Source organism: Heterodontus francisci, chromosome 7 (assembly GCF_036365525.1).
Source record: "Heterodontus francisci isolate sHetFra1 chromosome 7, sHetFra1.hap1, whole genome shotgun sequence".
NCBI classification, from domain to species: Eukaryota; Metazoa; Chordata; class Chondrichthyes; order Heterodontiformes; family Heterodontidae; genus Heterodontus; species Heterodontus francisci.
In genome coordinates, this window is record NC_090377.1 from 59,423,484 (window position 1) to 59,442,480 (window position 18,997).

General features: G+C 42.7%; 1 protein-coding gene across 3 annotated transcripts in view; it reads left to right on the plus strand.

The window, feature by feature from the left end:
• pla2r1 (phospholipase A2 receptor 1) overlaps nt 1–18,997 on the plus strand; it is a 119,518-nt gene that overhangs the window by 39,821 nt on the left and 60,700 nt on the right. For all 3 annotated transcript variants that reach the window (XM_068035262.1, XM_068035263.1, XM_068035264.1), the window contains 4 exons: nt 787–893; nt 13,397–13,566; nt 13,804–14,015; nt 15,557–15,702. In XM_068035262.1, coding sequence (XP_067891363.1) covers nt 787–893; nt 13,397–13,566; nt 13,804–14,015; nt 15,557–15,702 — 635 coding nt within the window. The remainder of the gene's footprint in view (nt 1–786; nt 894–13,396; nt 13,567–13,803; nt 14,016–15,556; nt 15,703–18,997) is intronic.

Consider the following 18,997-nt stretch of genomic DNA (forward strand, 5'->3'; position numbering starts at 1 on the left):
ATCTGCAAAGCCTATGGGTTAACAAATGTGCTTTGTAATTCTCATAGCTTCAGCAATGTCCAGTTAACTCTTGATTGATGCAACAATAGTAATTGCCTTTTATGGAACAAAATAGCAGTAATATTTTCATCTACTCATAAATGTATTGTTTCTAGATAATCAATCTATGATCCTACTTGAAAGGAAAGGCTTAATTTCCATCCAACAGAGGCAGATGATAGAGTAGAAATTGATATGCGTTGCACCCATTTTTCAGGGGTTAAGCTGGCGCAAAGTCTACCAATTTAGCAGTGGGGCCCTCTGCACCCAATCTGCACATGATTTGGTCCCAGTGCAAGATACATGAGGTCCACGTTTTAGGTAGACTGAACAGATGCCTCGAATGGGCGTTAGGCTGCAAGAATATGTAAATTAGGGGCCTAATTGCCAGTTAATGGCCAGTTAATTGAAAATTTATCAATGATGAGCAGGCATGTATCAAGCCTACCCTTAAGATGATTCTTCAACAGCACCTGTGGCCACCAACGAGTAATTTTTTAAAAATTGCTTCTTTGGGAAGAGGAAAAAATTCTTCTGCTCCTGCTGACTCCAGAACAATTTCCAAGTCCATAGCTACCCCAGCAGCACCCCTGCACCCCCCATACACACCTAATCAGCTCTCTCTCTTGATTGCCTTCCCCATTCCCTACTCCCAGTTGCCGCCTTCTATCTCCTGACATGGACAACTGGAGAAAATCTTTCCCATAGGCTTATATTGTGGAACTAAGGGGATCTTTCATTTTTCAGGACTGGAAAAGATATGAAGAATCCTGCTATAAGATTGACAATCACCTAGAAACCTATGAAGAAGTTTCTAAAAGATATTATTGTTCACTTGTTACCATTGAAAACAGGTAAAAAAAAAAATTGATTCTTAGACCAGTCATTGCTGATGGATGAACAGAATCAGTTCAGTTCTTTTAAATCTCAACAATCTAACTTTGTGCATGAGATCAGAATTTACATCCCTTCCATATCCCTCTCACAACTCCCTGCTGGTCCTTGATTAGCAGGGGAATATTATTCAAATTCTGAAGAGGTGTGTCGTTGGATCCCTTCTCCTTGCCAGAATCCTTTTTATCCAGAGCAGAGGTTCCAAGCTTTTTTTTTTAGCTGAGGTCCCGCTTTGTAAGAAAGCAGGTAAATCTTATAAGTTGTGTGTGGAATCTCATTCAATAGGGTTGCATTTCAAAAATTTGCACCTCCACCTGCCGCTGCCTCCTGTTGAGCCATTTTATTCCTCCTTCCTCTTGCTTGCTCGCTTGATTTTGCTCACTGACTACAGCAGCAGTCACTGCCTTATCAAATGAAAACTACATCTGTTTGTCCAATAAAGAAATTATCTTTCACACTTTCAAAAACTTGATAAAAGCTGAATAAAGTGATTACCAGTGTCATCATAATATTTGTATAAAATTACATCTCCTACAGTAACTTAGAAATACAAGGTGGAATTTTATACTGTTACGACCAGGTGAGAAAGGTGTCTGGTGATCTGTTACTGTCTTCATCTGGTCTGATTGTAATAGGGTTTTATCTTAACCACACTGTTTTGAGCTTCCCCTTTGTGAATCCTTGTTCACAGCTTTCCAATTATAAGGCAGAGAAATTAGCATAAACAGGCTTTCTTCGGTTTAAAAGAGAAAAATGAAATTTATTAAACTTACTTAAACTCTAATACGGTTCATGCCTACGGATATACGACGAGCCCACGCTAGCGCACACATGCGATACACACATGCAAATAGGGACAAAAAGGAGGAGAGGAGGGTTTGAGGCAATATCAGAAGAGTTTCTTGTTTACTGTGCTTTGAGCTCACTTGATTGTAGGTAGTCTTGCTGTTCATTGGGGCCCAGTGTTTATCTTAACCTTGTTCACATAGGAGCCCTTTCCCTCTTGGAGGTTCATGTGTTTTCACAAGATTCAGTTCCGTGGGAAAGAGATGGAGGCAGGCAGGACGAGAGAGGAGGTTCTGTGCCTTTCTGAGTTCAAATCCTCTGTTGGAAGTTCAAATTCTGTTTTTCCAATTTAAAACTCCCCTAGTTGGCCAGCAGGTGTTCACGTGACCGACTGGTTTGGCCAGGACTCTTCTGTGTATTGGGGCAGGGACTGGTCCCTTTGTTCCAACACTACTAGTTACTATGCAAATGTCTTTCCAGTCAGGGGCTTGCAATTTTAAGTTGGCAGGTGGGAGGGTTTGCCTGGCAATACTCCCCCGCGGCAGGTTTGGAGGTGGGGAGAGCATAAAATCAGGTAGGATGGTTGCAGGGGGAGGACCCGCCACCATCCCGCCTCCACTGAAATTGTGAACTGCCTTTCTGCCCTACCACCAATTGAGGCCCTTAACTGGGTATTTAACTCCAATTAAGGGCCTCTTCCTGCCGCAGCCGTGATTACCTGTGTGGCAGGCGGCCCTGTTGCCTCACGGGAAGCAAGACATGAGAAACTGTCCGGGCTGCTTCCCAGCTGCCAGCAGGGGTGGGGAGGGTGGGGGTCCCTCATTCAAAGGCACAGTGTCTGAGCGAGGGACCTGGCGTCGGGAGGGGCTGGGCCCTTGCTGCCGACGACCTCTCCTGCCCTAACCTACCTTGTGCCTGGTTCTAGCGCCACTACTTGGTGTCTGGTGGCTGCAGCTACAGAAGCTTCCGGCCTCTGATTTGGCCAGGTCTTCCAGCAGCAGGGTCCTAAATTGTATGGAAGGCCCATCGCTGTTCAGTTAAGTGCCTGATTGGCCCAAAATTCGGTGGACTCTCCATACAAGAGCTGATGCAGCGATCTCGGCATCAGTTTCCCCCGACATCAAGCCCCCTGCCGCCAGCCCAAAATTCCACCTACAGTTTCTTGCAGTAGCCACACTACCAGAAGGATGTGGAGGCTTTGGCGCGGGTACAGAGGAGGTTTACCAGGATGTTGCCTGGTCTGGAGGGCATTAGCTATGAGGAGAGGTTGGAAAATCTCGGATTGTTTTCACTGGAACGACGGAGGTGGAGGGGCGACATGATAGAGATTTACAAAGTTATGAGCGGCATGGACAGAGTGGATAGTCAGAAGCTTTTTTCCCAGGGTGGAAGAGTCAGTTACTAGGGGACATAGGTTTAAGGTGCGAGGGGCAAAGTTTAGAGGGGATGTGCGAGGCAAGTTCTTTACACAGAGGGTGGTGAGCGCCTGGAACTTGCTGCCAGGGGAGGTGGTGGAAGCAGATACGATAGCGACGTTTAAGAGACATCTTGACAAATATATGAATAGGAAGGGAATAGAGGGATATGGGCCCCGGAAGTGCAGAAGGTGTTAGTTTCGGCAGGCATCAAGATCGGCGCAGGCTTGGACGGCCGAATGGCCTGTTCCTGTGCTGTACTGTTCTTTGTTCTAAGTTCTATTGGCTAACCCCTGAAAACAGGTGTGGAGGTCACGCCACGTGATTAACCAGCGCCTGTTCATTGCAGTCCCATTAAATTGGAGTTGCCTGCTATTTTAAATGATTGCTGCATGCAGCCATGCTTAAACAGTGGGAACAAGTATCGGCAGAGGTCAATGCTCAGAGTGTTGCTGCAAGAACTTGGATGCAGTGTGGGAAGAAGTTTAATGGTCTGACAGGAGTATCGAGGTGAGGGAGTTCATCCTTAAATGCCATATCTTACGAACTGCACCAACAGTCTCATTCACTGCACAATTCTTTACATGCCCATCACCCACCTCAACCTAAAATTCATTCTCTTTTATGTCACCCTTAGCACACGCTGGCAGCTATTCAATCAGGGTGGTCACATCACCCAAACATATTCCAGGACACTCACTGACACATTTCCCTCTTTGCTGCAGGAGAAGGTGGTGCATAACAGCCGACAGCAGAAAAGAGCTAAAGGAGAAGTCTGCCTGCATGTTTTGATCCCTGTGGAGGAGACTGTGTCAGCCATCGTGGAAAGGAGCATCACTGAGATGTGGTCACTGGTGGGGCTGCAGGGATCAATTATACATTAAGCATTATACATACTTAATTCTCCTTCTCTCATCCCACTTCTCCCTCATCCTACAATCACTTCTGACTCATGAGCTGCAGATGGTGTAAGTGCACACTTCTTACTTTCTTCTTTCCCTCACTGCAACCCTTGTAACCTTTTGTCATTTCAAATACCCCAGAACTGGAACCTTCACAGATAGTGGAGGCAGAAGACGACTGTGAAGATAAAGAGAAACCATCACTCAATCTTGCACTCACAGCTAGCAGCTCAGAAACTGATGCTAGTTGTATTTTAGTGGATAGGACAGAGGAAGGATCGGCAGGTGTTGAGACACCGGGTACGTATGCGGGAGCCAGGATGGGGGAAAGCATAACCCAATTGTCAGCTGGCTGGAGGGCAAGGTCACACACTAGTTCTGCTGCACAGGAGTCAGATGAGGATTTCGATGAACCAGGCTGGAGAAGAAGGCTGGTGGGTGTTCATAACAATGTTTTGTGCATTGGGAAGCCTGGCAGAAAGCCTGCAGTGAATGTCACAGAGCATGAACGAGTTCAGCACCAACTTGGCATAGAGCTTGAAGCCCATCCATCCCAACATGGAAAGGGCGGTCATTTCCACAGCACAGCTATGGAACCCAACATGATTCAGCATCTGATGGCCAATGCCACAGCTTCCATCAAAGGTTTGAGTGCTGGAGTGGAAGTTCCGATTGCTGCCATCATAATGCAGGATACCACTATTCAGAGGGGTTTTCTGGGCATCACAGCAGTCCATCAAGTTTGTCTCCAGCAGATCGATGGGATAGCTGAGTTACTACCCTGCAAGAGTGGCAATGGCTTCATGGAGCACAAAACTGCTGTTCTGTCTCAGAATGACCACATTTGTACTTCCCCATCCATGTCATTCCACCAGTGTCCTTGCTGTTGTCTGTCAGCCAGCCAACCCAGACTGCTGCACACCAGGTCAAGATGGTTCTGTCTGAAGCCAGGCCTTTAGGTCACCCTTGAAGGCCATCTTGCAGTCTCCTGAATTGAAGCCTCTTTCAACAGCACCTTCCAAATCCACAATCTCTCCCACCTAGAAGGACAAGGACAGCAGATAGAAGTTCCCCTCCAAGCCACATACCATCCTGATTTGGAACTACATCGCAGTTCTTTTGCTGTCGCTGGGTCAAAAACCTGAAACTCACTTCCTAACAACACAGTGGGTGTACCTACACCAGATGACAGTAAATGCTGGCCTTGCCAGCGACACTCTCATATCATGAAAGAATTTTTAAAAATCAGCAGCCTTCCACCACTTTGCTATGTCCAAAGGAGAAATACTTCATAGGAGCATTAGGATAGGCAAAGGCACACAGAAAACAGGCACTAAGGGAATGCACAAGGATGATTAGTTTATTTTTGTATGCATTCTTACAATTTGAATTTATACAGTTTGATTAGTATGTGCACATTTTTTTATTTTGTGTTGGAAAGAAAATGGTAAATTATATAGAAAATGTAAGGAGTGTGGGACTGTGAATGGGGAGGTGTGGTTGAGGTTACTGGCATCACTCATGAATTATTTGATCACATAGAACATGGGCAGAAAGAAGCTGTCTAAATTATAGCCTCCTTTAGTACAATGGGAAATGGAAGAATGCAATCCTCCCTTTTCAGCCCCCCCTCCTCCCCACACCACCCCCCCCCCTCCCCCCTGGGTGCAGTTGGCAGATTTCAGTCACAAGCTCTTGTGAAACGGAGGTGTCTTGAGCATTGGTTCTTGCTGAAGTTGAGGTAAGAGAATTGCTCCCCAAAGACCCTTAGCAGATATGGCCTCTTACTGAGAGCCCTCCTCCTCCTTCCAGCAGTTGGTTCTGCTCTGTGTGGCCTTTCTTCATTCTCCCAGTTATGCTCAATTCCCAGAGGAAGTCCTAACAGGCCACCCATGTCTGGAAGCAGCTTGTACTGAAATAATTTATCAAATCAACAAAAAAGCACTTCAGAACCAGCTATTCCACTCCCTGTAGACTATTCAAACTTTAGCCAAGTATAGGAGCACTTGAAAAATGTGTCCTATTGCACCAGCAGCCAGAAGAAATGATCATGATCCCTTTTAATAGCACTGGGGGGCTGTCCCTCATTTAATGTGTGTTCAGCTGTTTGAGGTTGAGACAGTGTAGGCTGGGAGCATGGAGTTCAAAAATGGCAATACTGACCAACACTGATTGACATCATAATTTGCCTGCCCTTCCAGCTGCTGGCGATCATCAGGTGCATGCATGCATACACCTTGACCAAAATGACATGCATCAGAAGTATGCATGTGCATCTCATCTCATTTTTGAGCATTAGGAGGCTGTTAGCACCTAAAATAATAGGTGCTGCACAGCCCAATTTCTCCCCCAAGATTTGCAGATTGCCTAGAGAGGAAATAGAAAAGCCTCACTACTATATTTCAGTTTATGGGTTATGCCCTCGCATGGTATTCATTAATTTCAGAAACTGGTAGAACAAACATCTTTGCAGACGGAGCGAGAGAGAGGGGCACGGCAGGAGCAGAGGTTTAAAAAGCGCGCCAAAAGTCCAGAGTCAGAGACTGGAGGCAGAGAGAGAGAGGAGCACGGTGGGAGGAGCAGGGGAAAATCAAAAAGTGACATCAGAGTGATGTCACAATCAACAGTGAGAGCAGGGAAACAGAGAGGCGCCAGGGTAAGTATACAGGTAAGCTTTTAATTTAATTTAAATCAAACATAGCATCAAACATCACAAGCAAGCAGGTAGGTGATTGGTTTGGGAAGAAGCTACCTGTTTGGTCTGTATCTGGTAAGTGATTAAGGACCATTCTAATCCTATCATTTAAAATAGTAAATGACCGAGTGGTAAGCTTCATAAAATGTATTAAAAAAGGAAAATAAAATAAATAATTAAGTAGTTAATTAAAACCCATTAAGGATGGCAGGGCAGGTGATGTGTCACGGCTGCAGCATGTGGGAGCTCCTGGATGCCAGTGTGATCCAGGGCAAACACGTCTGCAGTAAGTGTTTGCGGCTCGAAGAGCTTCGGCTCAGAGTCGTTGAACTGGAGTCCGAGCTGCAGACACTGCGATACATCAGGGAGAGGGAAAGTTACCTGGGCATTTTGTACCAGGAGGCGGTCACAGCCCTTAGGATAGGGTCATCTGATTTGGTCAGCGGTCAGGGACAGGTTAACTAAAACAGTTAAAGATAGTATCAAACTTAAAGAAAAAGCCTATAATTGCGCAAAGATGGAAGGCAAGTCAGAAAATTGGACAGAATATAAAAACCGCAAAGAATGACGTAGATTGATGAGGAAAGTAAAATTAGAGTATGAGAAAAAGCTAGCTAGAAATATAAAGACAGATAGTCAGAGTTTCTGTAGATATTTAAAAACTAAGAGTTAACAAAGTGAGCGTTGGTCCTACAGAAAGTGAGTCTGGGGAATTAATAAGGGAAAATAAGGAGATGGCAGATGAATTGAACAGATATTTTGCATTGGTCTTTACTATTTAGGTTACAAGTAACATCCCAGTATTAGCTGTAAGTCAGGAAATGAAAGGGAGGGAGGAACTCAAGAAAATTACAGTCACCAGGGAAGTGATACTGAACAAATTGTTGGAGCTGTGGGCTGACAAGTCCCTGGGTCCTGATGGACTTCATCCTAGGGTGTTAAAAAGCGTGGCTAGTGAGATAGTTGATGCATTAGTTCTAATGTTCCAAAATTCCCTAGATTCGGGGAAGGTTCTGTTACATTGGAAAATAGCAAATGTAACTCCTTTATTCAAAAATGGAGGGAGACAGAAAGCAGGAAACTACAGGCCAGTTAGCTTAACATCTGTCTTGGGAAAATGTTAGAAGCTATTATTAAAGATGGTATAGCAGGGCATTTAGATAAATTGAAGGTAATCAAGTAGAATCAACATGGTTTTGTGAAAGGGAAATCATGTTTCACCAATTTATTGGAGTTCTTTGAGGGAGTTACATGTGCTGTGGATAAAGGGGAACCGGTGAATGTATTGTACTTGGATTTACAAAAAGCATTTGATGAGGTGCCAAGTCAAAGGTTATTGCAGAAAATAAAATCTCATGGTGTAGGGGGTAACATGGATAGAAGATTGGCTAGTGAACAGGAAACAGAGTAGGCATAAATGGGTCATTTTCTGCTTGGCAAGATGTAATGAGTGATGTGCCACAAGGATCTGTGCTGGGACCTCAACTTTTTACAATTTATATAAATGACTTGGACGAAGTGACTGAAGGTATGGTTGCTAAATTTGCTGATGACACAATGATAAGTAGGAAAGTAACTTATGAAGAGAATATAAGGGGGCTACAAAGGGATATAGATAGGTTAAGTGAATGGACAAATACGAACATAAGTATTTGCCATATGAACATACGAATTAGGAGCAGGAGTAGGCCACTTGGCACGTCGAGCCTGCTCCGCCATTCAATAAGTTCATGGCTGAACTGATTACTCCACATTTCCACCTTCCCCCGATAACCTTCCATCCCCTTGCTTATCAAGAATCTATCTGCTTCTCCCTTAAAAATATTCAAAGACTCTGCTTCCACTGCCTTTTGAGGAAGAGAATTCCAAAGACTCATGACCCTCTGAGAGAAAAAATTGCAGAGCTCTGAGATGCAGAGGGATCTGGGTGTCCTAGTGCATGAATCGCAAAAGGTTAGTATGCAAGTACAGCACGTAATTAGGAAAACTAATAGAATGTTATTGCTTATCATGAGGGGAATTGAATACAAAGGTAGGGAGGTTATGCTTCAGCTATACAGGGCATTGGTGAGACCTCATCTGGAGTACCATGTACAGTATTGGTCTCCTTATTTAGTGAAGAATGTAAATGTGTTGAAGGCAGTACAGAGAAGGTTTAAGAGACTAATGCCTGGAATGGGCGAAGTATTATGAGGAAAGATTGGACAGGCGAGGCTTGTAACCGCTAGAATTTAGAAGAGTAAGAGGCAACTTGATTGAAACGTAAAAGATTGTGAGGGGTCGTGACAGGTTGGATGTGGAAAGGATGTTTCTCCTTGTGGGAGGATCTAGAACTAGGGTCACTGTTTAAAAATAAGGGGTTGCCCATTTAAGGCAGAGATGAGAAATTTTTTTCTCTGAGGGTCGTGAGTTTTTGGAATTTTCTTCCTCAGAAGGCGGTGAAAGTAGAGCCTTTGAATGTTTTCAAGGCAGAGGTAGATAGATTCTTGATAAACAAGGGGTGAAAGGTTATCGGGGGTAGGAAATGTGGAGTAATCAGTTCAGCCATGAACTTATTGAATGGCGGAGCAGGCTTGAAGGGCCAAGTGGCCTACTCCTGCTCCTAATTCGTATGTTCATATGTACAAACGTTGTGCCTATTTCAGCTGAACCAGAGAAGTGACAGCCATTCGCTGGTTCATTCCTCAAGGCAATGCCTTAACCAATTAGAGTCAAGCTGCCTGGTTTAAATTTTCAACAAAGCTTGGCAGTTAACTGTCAGTCATCGTAAACTGGTGCATTTGCCATGGCACCGTCGCAACCAATCAGAGTTCACTTGCCAACCAATCAGCACTCTCTTCCCATGCAGTATAAGTTGTTGTTTTCCCTTACATTGGTTATTCTACTAATTGTCCTGATGAGTGTGATGAAAAGCTTCGACAACATGTCTCTATTTTCAGCAATAAACATTTCATTAGACCATGGTTTAGACTATAACTGCCAAGCAGATTTATTAAATAGTCAGGAGATAAGTAATCAGCAAACACAGCAGAAGCACATGTGGAAAATGAATAGTCAGGACTAGTGATGTTCAGTCTCCACTTGGAACAGGAAAAGCATCTAGAAGTTTTGGATCCATTCTTGGAGGTTGAATGCGAGCAGGGATCTTTCAGGCCTAAATGATCCCCAGAAAACAAGATCAAATAAGTTACTTCAACCACTCAACCCACATTGCTCCCAGCACAAACACTGTTATTCGCACTGTTTCTTTCTCTATCCTTAAACTTAATTAGTAAGGAAATAGACTGTTGGTCCCATCGTTCACCAAGGTCTTAAATGCCCTATTGACTTCACTGCACTGTTGTCAGTTCCAACTTCCAGCATTTTGCAGTGCATAAATAATTGGAGTTAAAGGATGAGGAAAATATCCAACTCACGACAGATCATGAGATGCCCTGCTGCAGCAAATTCTGGACCCTGAAGATTTATTTTCGTGTTGGCTCCAGTGAGTCGTCATTTTTTTTTATCCTGACTCCTAAAGTATGTAAAACATTCTACTGCAATTGTAGTTACTTTAAATTCAGAATTAGTACAGATAAGAGGCCACAATGCTGAATTTCAGTTACAGTAATTCTGGCAGTGCACTTAAATTATAGCCTTTATTTCATAAGATAATTAAGGATAAGGAAGACTATTTGGTCCATCTTAGTTCTATCTAGAGATATCTTAATGGAGCATCCACTTGGTTCTTAAATAGTTCCTGGGGTATTGCCTCCACTACTCCATCCGTAATTTTAATTTAAAGTAGTATTCTAGAGTAACTTTTCCTGTACCTGTAACAATTATATAAAATCACCCCTCAGATGTTTGCTATCTAGACTGAAAAGTTCACATTTCTCATAACTCAGACCTTTGCCACTAGGGATCAGCATAGTCGCTCTTTGCTCTAGAATGCTTCTTATTTCTTGGTGGCCAAGCTGGACATGGTATCCAAGCTTCAGCCTAACCAAAGCACCAGAAAGTTTGATTATTACCCTTCTGAATTGCATTCTATTCTTTTGGCTATGTATTTCAGCATCCTGTTGCCTTTGTTGATTGTTGCTTTGCATTGGTTGAGCATATTCAGCAGCAATTCTACAAAGATTCTGTGGACTCATTCATCTGTGTCCTTTAAGTGTAAATTCTTTTGTTAAAGATATGGTCAAAATTAATATCTGTTTTACACTCATTAAACTAGGTGTTCTATGATGTGCCTTTTGACTTTTATTATTTATCTAATTTTCTACCTACACTGGCATGTTTGAATTGTGGAGGAATAATCTGGATACGGAGACATTTTAATAAATCACAGGTTATCAGTAGATCCTTCCGCTTAACCCACGCAGTTCCTTCGGTTATATTGTTACGACCAAAGTGGGAGTAATGCACTGTTAATTCAGTCCCACTACTCCACAGGTCATAGCATGTCAAATAAAGTTTCCCACCTGCTGAAGAATAGCCAAATTAAACATTTTATCTGTCCCCCAGAATAAAGCACACCAAACTAGGTTTCTTTAAACAACAACAATAACTATTTATTAGAAAAGAAATAATAGGTCTTAACTACTATTGACATAAATCTATATATATATATGGGAAAACTCCTTATTTCCTTAGCCCTCATGCGCGCGCACACACACACACACACATATATAAAAAAAAACAGTTAACCAGGGAAAAGGATTTTTGGTTTACAGCTGTTCCTTAGGAATAAAAAGAAAAAAATAAAATGATTGAGTTTATCGTGTTCTAGTAGGATGTTTTTGGTATGGTGAGGTGTCCCAGAGTCGAATAGTCAGATGCCACTTAAAGTCTATCCAGGCGAGGTTGATGAACAGCCTGTGATGGGTAAGTTAACTGCACCAGGTGTCACATAGGTCTTCCATCAGGGGTGTAGCAACAGGTCTGCTTGGGTCAGCAGCAGTCTATCAGTAGAAGAATTCTTCAGATTTCAGTATTTGTTAGGACACAGGAGGCAGCAGGAACCTTCAGAGACAGGAGATAATAGGAATCTACCACCGTTCAAATACAGGTTTCTTCTCAAGAGATGTAGGATTTCTTTACAGAGAGAGGTAACACTTTTTTCTGGGTCTTCCTGTCTTGCTCCAGGCAGATCAAAGCAAAGATTTCAAAAATGCCTGCCCTTTGTCCAACGCACTGGCTTTTTAAAGGGTCCAAAGTGAAAAACTTTTCTGAACATGGTCACATGTCTATACACAGTGGCCGGAATGTAACGCCACTCCAACGAGTGGGACGGTGGTGGGGTGGGTGGCGTTAAATGGAGTGGGAGGCTCCAGGAGGCCTTCCTGACCCGATCCTGCCTCTGCTGCCACTTTACGCATGGAGGGCCTCCCCCGCTACCCCACCCACCTCCAACACCCAACACGCCCACCCCATCCGACCACTCTTGCCTCGCTGGGGCCCGACTAATTACCCCCAGCAAGGCCACCAAAACATACCTGGACTCCCAGCTCCATGTCTTCAGCTGGGCTGCAGTCCCAGCAATGGCCACCACTGATTGGCCGGCAGCTCAATGAGGCGGGACTTCCTCCCTCAAGCAGGTGGAAGTCCTGCCTCAGAACAATTCAAGCCTGGGGGCCGTAAAATGCGGATCAGATCCCCAGGTGAGGCAGAAGTAGGTACGCCACCGACTTTTCAGTCGGCGGCTAGCTCTCGACCGCCCAACGTGAAATCCCGACCAGTGTCTCCCTTTTCATTCAACAAAGTTGCTCTGAGAAAGGAAGGTCAAACCCCTGTGGTTTCCTTGAAATTGCTTGCTTTCCTGACCTTGTACAAGTTCAACTTCCTTTCAAAGCAACCATAAAGTTCTGCTTTTTTTATGAACTACTTTCAAAAAAATTTGCAGGTGTCTTAAAATGTCCACTGAACATCCTTTTTCAGTTTTTTTAAAAACACACAATTCTAAGTTTTTAATACAAAAATAAAACCTTGTAACAATATGAATATCATAACGTTTTGCATAGACAAGAAAATAGTTTATCTAAAATATCTGTTACATTACACCATTTTGAAAGATGTACAAAGACCTAATTTCTATTAAAGAATAGTTGTATACAGCTTTCTGTTTCCTTCCCATGTTTAATTTTGGCTTAAACAAAGTTTTTATTACCAAATATATTTAAAATGTGTAAAATACAGTCTTCTAGTAAGCTAAAAGACCAAATTATGAGAAATCAAATTCCCTGTACAAGTTCTACTGTTCATCATAGATGTCTGTAATGCCAATTTGATCTACCCTAATTACTTCATTAATTTGTGACATTAACGTTTATGGCTGAGTTAACAAACTAATGATTGCTTAGTTATTGTTGCTTACTGTCATGAAATGGTGGTTGATCTCAGAATGTTGCATAACTATGGAATTTATGTCATCGGTACATACATTCTTGGTGCCTAATTTAGTCCTAAATTAGGAAAGAATTGCACACACAAACCCTGAGATCACATCAGGCTATTATGCCTGCAATAGCTGTGAAGAACAGGTCAGTATTAGCCAAATTTTGAAGTGCATGGGAGGTAAGGATAATATAAATGTACGAGGATGTTGCATCAATCTCTGAGAAATTATTTTTAAAATGTGTGTTTGTTTCTCTATTTAAATTTGTAGTTTTACCTTGTTTCCATAGGTTTGAACAAGCCTTCATTAATAGCCTGATCAGTAATTTTGGCAGAGCAGAAAACAAGCACTTCTGGATAGGTCTTCACGATAGAAACCATACCGATGAATATAGCTGGCTAACAACAAATAATAGGAATATACCAGTTTCCTTCACAAATTGGAATAAAAATCAACCAGGTAGATGACTAACAATATGTTTACTGAAAAAATGATTAATTTATGATTTACTTTTAACCATGATTATTGATTAGCTTTTATCCTTGTTTCATTTGTATGTATTTAATTTTTTTAGTATTAAGAGGGAAGATAAAATTTGGGATTTGTATCTTTTATTTGTATTTTAAGGTAGGCGACAAAAATAACACATGGAAAGCTGTTTAATATCTTCTGTGGATTCCTGTCTTTGCTTTTCAGCTCATGCGGGTGGTTGTGTTGCATTGGCAAGAGGAAAATCTGGTATCCTTTGGGAAGTTAAAGATTGTAAAACCTTCAAAGCGGTGTCTTTGTGTGAGCAAAAGGCTGCATCTGCTATACAATCAGAATTCTTCCCTGATCAAACCATGAAGGCTGGATCTAAATGTCATTTTGGATGGGAATCAAGGTCAGATCTTCTGAACTGCTTCAAGGTGAAAACCTTTTACTTTCAAAGTAACTTAGCAAAAGATAAACAAAAGGGATTTTTTGCACTTCTTGTTTTACATCTTCACTGTTGTCAGTAGTAGAAGATTTAGCTTGATACAATTCTGGCCAAATTTCAGCATAAAGTATGTTGGGCAGGAGGCCCCACCCACTGGCTGAAAAGTCAGTGGAGAGCCCGCCTCCACGGCACCTGGGGAACCAGGATGGGAATTTTCGCTCCCCAGGCTCTTAATTGGTCTTGGTCGAGACTTCCACCTCCTTGAGGCAGGAGGTCCCACCTAATGGGGCTACTGGCCAATCAGCAGACCCGCAACTCTTAGTCCCAGCAGCGCCACCGGGAGCGGTGTCCATTGCTGGGACTACACCCAGCCGATGGAAGCAAGAGGAAGGATGGCCCCGGAACTAAGGTGGGTTTTTGGGGCCTCGCCGGGACAATCGACCAGGCCCGATGAGGCAAGGGGTGTCATTTTGGGGGGGCAGGGGATAGTGTTGCGCATTGGTGGCAGTTGGGGCTTCGGGGCGGCCCTCCATGGGGCACAGGGTGCCCAATCAGGAGGCCCCAGCCCGCAAGAAGGCTGCCTGATCTTACCAGGTGGGGTTCTTGGGTCTCTGGCCGCTGAAGGTAAAATACCCACGGCGGCAGGAGGATGCCCTTCAGTGACAGTTAATTCGCCACTTAAAGGCCTTGTTTGCCCTGGGGCAGGTGGGCCGTATCTCGCCGCTGCCACACCATATAAAATTGCAGTGGGGTGGGAGGGGATCGGGAACTGTCACCACCAGCCCACTCCTTTGGGGGCTGTAAAATTCCAGCCTTTGATTCAGATCTTGATGCAACACAAATAATGAAATGATATAACTGCTAATATATTAAATCAAATTGTATTCCACACCTACTCCTATCAGCCTAGTGAGCATTATTTTCTTTTGGATTAGTAGCGAGTTGACATAGCTTCCAGTAAATTTAATGGTTTACTGTATTACTTGTTTTCATAAATAATTTCATAAATAAGTTCTTAAAATTGCCAATAATTTAAGAAATAAAATTTTAACCTGGCTGTATTTGTATCATGACTTATACTAGGTTTCTCTGCCATGATTTTGTCATCAAATTGCTGGTGCTTCAGGTTATCATAGAGAGAACTAACGAATGCTGCCTTCAGCAAACGCTAGAGATGGGGGGAGGAAGATTGGGAAAGGTAGTTGAGGAAAATAAGAGGAAGAGGAGGGTATGTGGGCAGATGAAACAGAAGGAGGGAGATGAGAAGAGCAGAGATAGAGGAGTGGATGAAAAGAAAATGTGGAAAACTGCCACAATGCAGGAGAAGGCCAAGTACCACTTTCTTAAAGGCAATAAATGTGGCCTTGGCAGCATCATCCAGATCTTGAGAACCAAGAAAGAAAGCCACAAATTCTTCAGTTACAGCTTTGTGGCAATATTAAATGTGTGGCATGTCCACCTTTTTTTTTTAAAGTGGATTTTTGTGGCAATAATCTGTGATTTTTATTCATGTACACTATATGTTCAAAGGTATTCCATCATGAGAAAGTGTTAAAGAAAAGAACTTGGGAAGAAGCAGAAGAATTCTGTCAAGCATTTGGAGCCCATCTTGCAAGTTTCAGCCATTATAGTGAGGAGGTTTTTCTGAATGAAATTTTGGGATGGATGTTTGCCAGGTAAAATGAGGTTATATTTTTGAATGCAACATAGTTATTCAATTATTCTTGTTTCGGTTTTTAGTAATTCAGAACATAACTTTATATTTGAAAATACTTGTGAGTTCAGGCAGGATCTGTGGAGAGAGGGACAGAGTTAACTAATATTTCTGGTTGATGACCTTTCATCAGTTCTGACAAAAGCTCGTTGACCTGAAATATTAACTCTGTTTCACTCTCCACAAATGCTGCCTGACCTGCTGAGTATTTCCAGCATTTTCTGTCTTTATTTCAGATTTCCAGCATCGCCAGTATTTTGCTTTTGGATAACAGTGGTTAGCACCGCAGCCTCACAGCTCCAGCGACCCGGGTTCAATTCTGGGTACTGCCTGTGTGGAGTTTGCAAGTTCTCCCTGTGTCTGCGTGGGTTTTCGCCGGGTACTCCGGTTTCCTCCCACCACCAAAGACTTGCAGGTTGGTAGGTAAATTGGCCATTATAAATTGCCCCTAGTATTGGTAGGTGGTAGGCGAATATAGGGACAGGTGGGGATGTGGTAGGAATATGGGATTAGTGTAGGATTAGTATAAATGAGTGGTTGATGGTCGGCACAGACTCGGTGGGCCGAAGGGCCTGTTTCAGTGCTGTATTTCTAAATAAAAAATAAAATAAACTTTGTATTTAATTATTTCATATGTATATATGAGAATGATGTAGGTATAAACTGGCTTCATTTATTTTTAATTTCACAAAATTGATAGCTGTGGAATTTCCTTTAACAATCTGCATCTTGACTCTAAAACAATTGTCTGAATTCTTGCTAATCAGTGATTAAATTGATTTACAAATAAAATTGTCTGTCCAAAAAGGCTTGACTCCAAACTGACTCTGAAAGAGCAGTATTGCAACTTTAATTGGTAGAAACAGTTTTGATTTGTGGTGCTTAAATTTTCTTTCGATAATTCTTTGTGATAATGGATAGCCTATTATTTGAAAGAGGAATATGGATTCTTCCTCAATCAGTTTTCATCCACATACCAATGGATTTGCATGACTCTTCAATACGAAAAATCAAAGGGACATGGTCCCGCAATAGTAAGTACAAATATCAAGGCAATAGGTTACTCTTCATTTCATTTAAGTTCTTTTGTAGGCTGCTGTGCAGCTGCCTTTGTGAATGGTTAACTTTTAAGTCAGAAGTTTTTGTTTGACTTTTGATATAATTTTACTGTTTTTCTCTTAAAACTGCTTTGTTGGGAGGAATTTTATGCTCTCCCCCACAGCGACTTTAGAGGCAGGGAAAGCATATAATCAGGCGGGATAGAAGCGCGGGGTGTGTTGGGAGGGCCCGCCACCTTCCCGCCTTCACCCAAATTAAGTTCGGGGGCGGCAAGGCCCATGAATGGCCTTCCTGCCTCACTGCCAATTGAGGCCCTTAAGTGGGCAATTAATGCCCAATTAAAAGGTACTTAGTGGTTGATCGAGGGACCCGGTATCGGGAAGTGGGGGGCCTGTTGAGAGAAACCCACCCCCCCACCCCCTTCCTTGTGCCGACTCCCCTCCCCTGTGAAACCCCTCCCACCCTGACTCAACTGTGGCCTGGGTTCAGCGCCTCCGAAGAGTCAAGTACCAGTGGTGGCACTGCTCAGTGAAAGAGCTGCTGGCCTCTGGCGGGACTTCCATCACTGGGGTCCTCAATCCCGGGGAAGGCCTGCTGCTGTCCATTTAAGTGCCTAATTGGCACATAATGTGGCGGGCCTTCCCCAGAGGAAGCAATGCGGGGTTCTAGCCAACACTTTAGCCGGTGGCTGAGACCCCTGTCACCCGGATAAAATCCTGGCCATTGACTCTGTTCATTTGTTTAGTTGTTAATATGTCGCCAGTACTTTGTCCATGGGATCAGTTCACTATTTTATTTACATAAAGTTTTGTAACCGTTTTATTCTACATTGAGTTTGGAGCATTGCAAAATTGGAACTCTTGAGGGCAAGATTGTGTCACTTGTCAAATGTTCTTCATACACCAGACAGTGAGCCTTCTGACCAGCTTTAAAAAAAAATCAAAAAACACAAGCACTCCAAAATGGAGTGGGAATCATTTGTCAGAGTCTACAGTCTGAGAAGGCAGTGCTCAGATCTAAGTTCTTTGGTATGTGGAGGATAACTTGCATTCAACAAGTGAGGGAAACAATACCAAAACTGGGCAATCCAACTTCGAGGCATAACAATGATATTGAAATTAATTTCTTCAACACTTCAATCTTCAGTCCAAGCAAGGCATTCTAACTAGCATTTGACTGAAATATGAAGTGATGTCTCATTGCATGCAAGCTTTTTCAATGATTATTCACATTTTATGAGGCACAGTATTAATTTATCCTTTGAGACACAACTGGAAAAATCCATAATATTGGTGGTTACGGAAATAGTGTAAAAGAGTTCAGGAGTAAACTCAGCATGTTAAACAGCACTTTTGGGATTTAAAATTTGGCAGATATCAGCACATATCCAGCCTCAAAGTAACCAGGATATTTGTCTTCCATGCCAGCTGAGGGAAGAGAGGAAGAAGAAAGGGAATCTAGTGCAAATCTGCGATTGGAGCAAATATGCTTTAGCAGTAAGACATTAGTGGGAGAAGCTCGGGTGTCAAATTGATACTTTCCCTTCTCCATCTTTCACGGCACATTGCAAAATAAATGTTAGACAGAAAATCAAGAGGCCAGAAGATGATGTGTGAGGCCTAAAATAGAAGAAAGCATGCTTATGCTGTGAAATGTGGAGCAACTGCATTTTTTTTCTCTACCACACAAATTCAATAGAGCCTTGTCCCACAAATTGTTACAGGCAGATCTCTCAATATTTGTCACAGGTCGTTTAGGGTATGGAGTAGTATCTGTATATGTTGTTTATGCTGAACTGATGTTGCCACTCAGCCAATGTTGAAAACATCTGTCTTGGCTGATTTCTTGGAATAAGGCTTATTTTAACATCTTTGCGGCTTCCTAGCGGGGTGGGGGGAGGGGGGAGGGAATTTGTTGCCTTGGGTCTGGCAAGTATGCAGCAAAATAATCTGCCTCCAGAGCAACTGAAGAAAATCATTTATTTTTGAAACGAAAATGAGATAGTAATCAATTGGCCTTCTATTAATGATACTCCCATCAGACTACTTAAAATTGAAATAGCTGCCAACTCTGTAGTCCGGGGCGCACTTTGCTCTGGTTATAATTGATGGGGTCTATATGATGCACTATCTTTGTCTCATTTTCATATCATTACAGTACACCACATATTTAGACGGACATATATGTTGAAATCATTT